Genomic DNA, 1,754 nt, shown 5'->3' with positions numbered 1-1,754 from the left:
ACCACTGCAGCTGAACGCTTAGGGTCATGACCCCACTGGAAGGTGACCCATACCTTAACATGACGGAGTACAAAACAGTTCCATGTGAACATGACTTCCTGCCAAACTGTTTACTATGACACAGAGTGAACAAAATTAGTCAACAAAATTAGCCTTTGAGTGGATGTGATATATGGAGTCTGTATTGATTCTCTATTGACTGTGCATTGACTCTATATTGAACAAACCTTTGTTCAGGTTTGTTCATTGACTGTATTGAGTATGCATGGACCTCTGAGGAGTGAATGTTTGGCCTTTACTGTAAGAAGAAGCTGCTCCCTCCTGCATCGTTCCATGTGAAGCTTCAAGGGCGATTTGGCCCAAGAGATTGAGGTTGTGTCACATGGAGTCTTTAATCAGTGTAAACAGAAAGAAAATATCATCTCATATACATTCCACATTAAGTTGGACCTTACGGCTTTAGCACCAAATCAACCAAACCAGAAAAGACTGAACGGGTTTAATGAGCAGAACTTTGTCATGAAATCCAGTTTGTTCAGCACATTCTCCTGAAAACAGGCCTCTCTCTTCTCTGCTAAATTATTCCTGGGTGTATGTCTGTGCAGCCTTGCAAAGTGGATTACAATTTTAGCTCTTTCACCAAGATCAATCTGAGTGAGGTCCACAGACGTAGAATAAACAACTGGGCCGGGCTGGATGGCCCTGGAGCCACCCAGCAGTTATGAAGACAAATATTTCCCTTCAGGATCGGCGGAGCGAGGAAAGGTGTGTTTGCAGAGGAGACAGAGAGGCGCTTTGTCCCCTTCCCCAACAGGTCGGCTCTCCAATCTCTCCCCGCCCGACCCGACCCCACCCCATTCCACTCTCCCTCTCCCAGTCTGTCCACCCTGAAGCTCATTGTCCGACTCACTCAGCGCCCTGTGAGTCCTTCTCTGGAGCTCACCACAGCCTTCACACTGAAGAGATGCTATCACTTCTCTGCTGCTCTCTTGTGCTCATCTTTGCTCAGCAGGTAAGAAGAGAAATCTTTTTCTGCTCTCACATCACTGACAGAGTGGATCTGTGACAGGTGATACAGGACGTCACTCAGCATCCATCTTTGAGGAAAAAAGACCAGCTTAAAGATGCTTTGGTGCTCTGCATAGCATCACAACCTGACCATTATGCAGAAAGACATACATAGGCTAACATGTTGTTTGCATGCAGGCTGTATTCAGGGACTGGATACAGTCTTTCAACAGACTAAGCAGGCAAAAACCGTTTTCTAAAGTCTGTGTGGTAAAAGCTCATGGAGATCAGTTTTTACACCATCAAATGAGCTCATGCAGTGAAGTCGGCAGACAGTCTTCAGATTTTTGGCATAACCCTCAGTGACCTTTGGAAAATTGTCAGCATAAGTGGAGCACAAGCAGCAGCAGCAGCAGCAGCAGCAGCAGCAGCATCATGCCGGATCACAACAACGCAGCGCTGAAAATGTTTAAAAGCTGCTGACAAGTTAGTGGTCTGCTGCAGGTCCAAACCCTCTAAGCAGTCAGGGCGATGCTTCAGGATGTAACCATTGGTGGAGGTGCTGAACCTCAGCCAGCATGCTGTCTCTGATTTGCTAAGACCATGAGGCTGACAGGAAGTGGATTATATGGGAACAATAGTAAGGACTAGGACAGAAATGAAACACTACTTAGTGTTGAAAATTCATAGGCCTCAAGGGCGTAGGTTCGGTCTAAGTTTTGGTGGGGACCTTGGTGGGGACCTTG

The 1,754-nt window shown here is 46.5% G+C and overlaps 1 protein-coding gene across 1 annotated transcript in view; it reads left to right on the top strand.

Moving 5' to 3' along the window:
• The first annotated feature begins 263 nt into the window (after positions 1-263).
• ccn6 (cellular communication network factor 6) overlaps positions 264-1,754 on the top strand; it is a 17,223-nt gene continuing 15,732 nt past the window's right edge. The window contains exon 1 of the mRNA XM_015050554.1: positions 264-1,012. Coding sequence (XP_014906040.1) covers positions 722-1,012 — 291 coding nt within the window. The 5' untranslated portion in view covers positions 264-721. The remainder of the gene's footprint in view (positions 1,013-1,754) is intronic.

This window comes from Poecilia latipinna, unplaced genomic scaffold (genome assembly GCF_001443285.1).
Source record: "Poecilia latipinna isolate Pla-1442-1.1 unplaced genomic scaffold, P_latipinna-1.0 Scaffold998, whole genome shotgun sequence".
NCBI lineage: Eukaryota > Metazoa > Chordata > Actinopteri > Cyprinodontiformes > Poeciliidae > Poecilia > Poecilia latipinna.
The sequence above is the reverse complement of the archived record's forward strand: the minus strand, read 5'-3'. Positions and strand labels throughout refer to the sequence as shown.